Genomic DNA, 1,205 nt, shown 5'->3' with positions numbered 1-1,205 from the left:
TGGGTTGTGTACAAGCTAACAATGTGTCAGAATGGTATATATTTATACTTCTCATCCAAACACAATTAAATTCACTCTATCCAGGAGACAATTTGTCAGGATAATATTTTTTAAGTAATAACTCAGAATAAAATAGGAGTAACAACTTTCTACTTCTTACCTTTTTAAAAAATGTAGTGAGTAGAAAGTACAGATAATTGTGTAAAATTTAATAAGTAAAAGAAAAAAGTACGCTGAAAAATTATTACTCAAGTAAAGTACAGATACCCAAAAATTCTACTGAAGTACAGAAACAAAGTATTTGTACTTGGTTACTTTATAAGTCTGCTCTGGACTCTCAGAGGGTTTGTGAAGCCGTGTGAGGAGTGTGAGTCACCAGGCGTGGTGTGTTGCTGCACCACTCAGTGAACATTGTGTTATTGTGGCTGAACAGCAGGAATGTGGGACATTTAGACGTCTGCTTTCACTAAGAGACCAAACAAAACGYTGATGTGAACACGGGTTGTGCTCCAGCTGGATGGATTCAGAGGAAACTTGTTTTCTAGGCTCTCTGAGGAACGGGACATATTTGTATTTGTGACTCAGTGAAGGAAGCGTGAACAAAGCTTGTGTTAATCCTCAGAAAGCTTTAATTTCTGGTTGTTTGTGACAGAAATATTCCTGTTCTGATCATTCTCTGCAGATGTGGACGAGTGTGAGCTGAACCCCAACATCTGTCTGAGCGGGAACTGTGAGAACACCAAGGGCTCCTTCATCTGCCACTGTGACCGGGGRTACTCTGTGCGTAAGGGCAGCACAGGTTGTACAGGTGGGTCCGACCGCATCGCGGACCCCCAGGGTCCCTCTGTAGCCGGGGGAGAGTCCGGACCGGGACTGAGTCGGTCCAACCAGAAGCTGCTGTCTGAGCTGATGAGGAACACAGCGAGGCCGTGCTCGTGTTGATGAGTGCACGTTTTTACACGTGCACTCATCAACACGTGCACTCATCAACACGTGCACCAGCAGCAGCAGTGAGGTCATCAGCTCACATCACTGTGTGGCTTTTATTTGTTCCTGATCCATTAAACATGTTGGAAACCTGCAGCACCGAACCACCTGGAACTGGTCCAGAGTCCTGTAGTCTGTCAGAGTCCTGTAGTCTGTCAGAGTCCTGTAGTCTGTCAGAGTCCTGTAGTCTGTCAGAGTCCTGTAGTCTGTCAGAGTCC

The 1,205-nt window shown here is 45.0% G+C and overlaps 1 protein-coding gene across 1 annotated transcript in view; it reads left to right on the top strand.

The window, feature by feature from the left end:
• Positions 1 to 1,205, top strand: part of LOC106530372 (fibrillin-1) — a gene marked incomplete at its 5' end in the record, with an annotated part of 60,709 nt that overhangs the window by 16,197 nt on the left and 43,307 nt on the right. The window contains 1 exon segment of the mRNA XM_014025971.1: positions 683 to 808. Coding sequence (XP_013881425.1) covers positions 683 to 808 — 126 coding nt within the window.

The sequence above is a fragment of the Austrofundulus limnaeus genome, unplaced genomic scaffold (genome assembly GCF_001266775.1).
Source record: "Austrofundulus limnaeus strain Quisiro unplaced genomic scaffold, Austrofundulus_limnaeus-1.0 Scaffold513, whole genome shotgun sequence".
Classification (NCBI taxonomy): Eukaryota; Metazoa; Chordata; class Actinopteri; order Cyprinodontiformes; family Rivulidae; genus Austrofundulus; species Austrofundulus limnaeus.
This window is presented reverse-complemented; position numbering and strand designations above follow the sequence as displayed.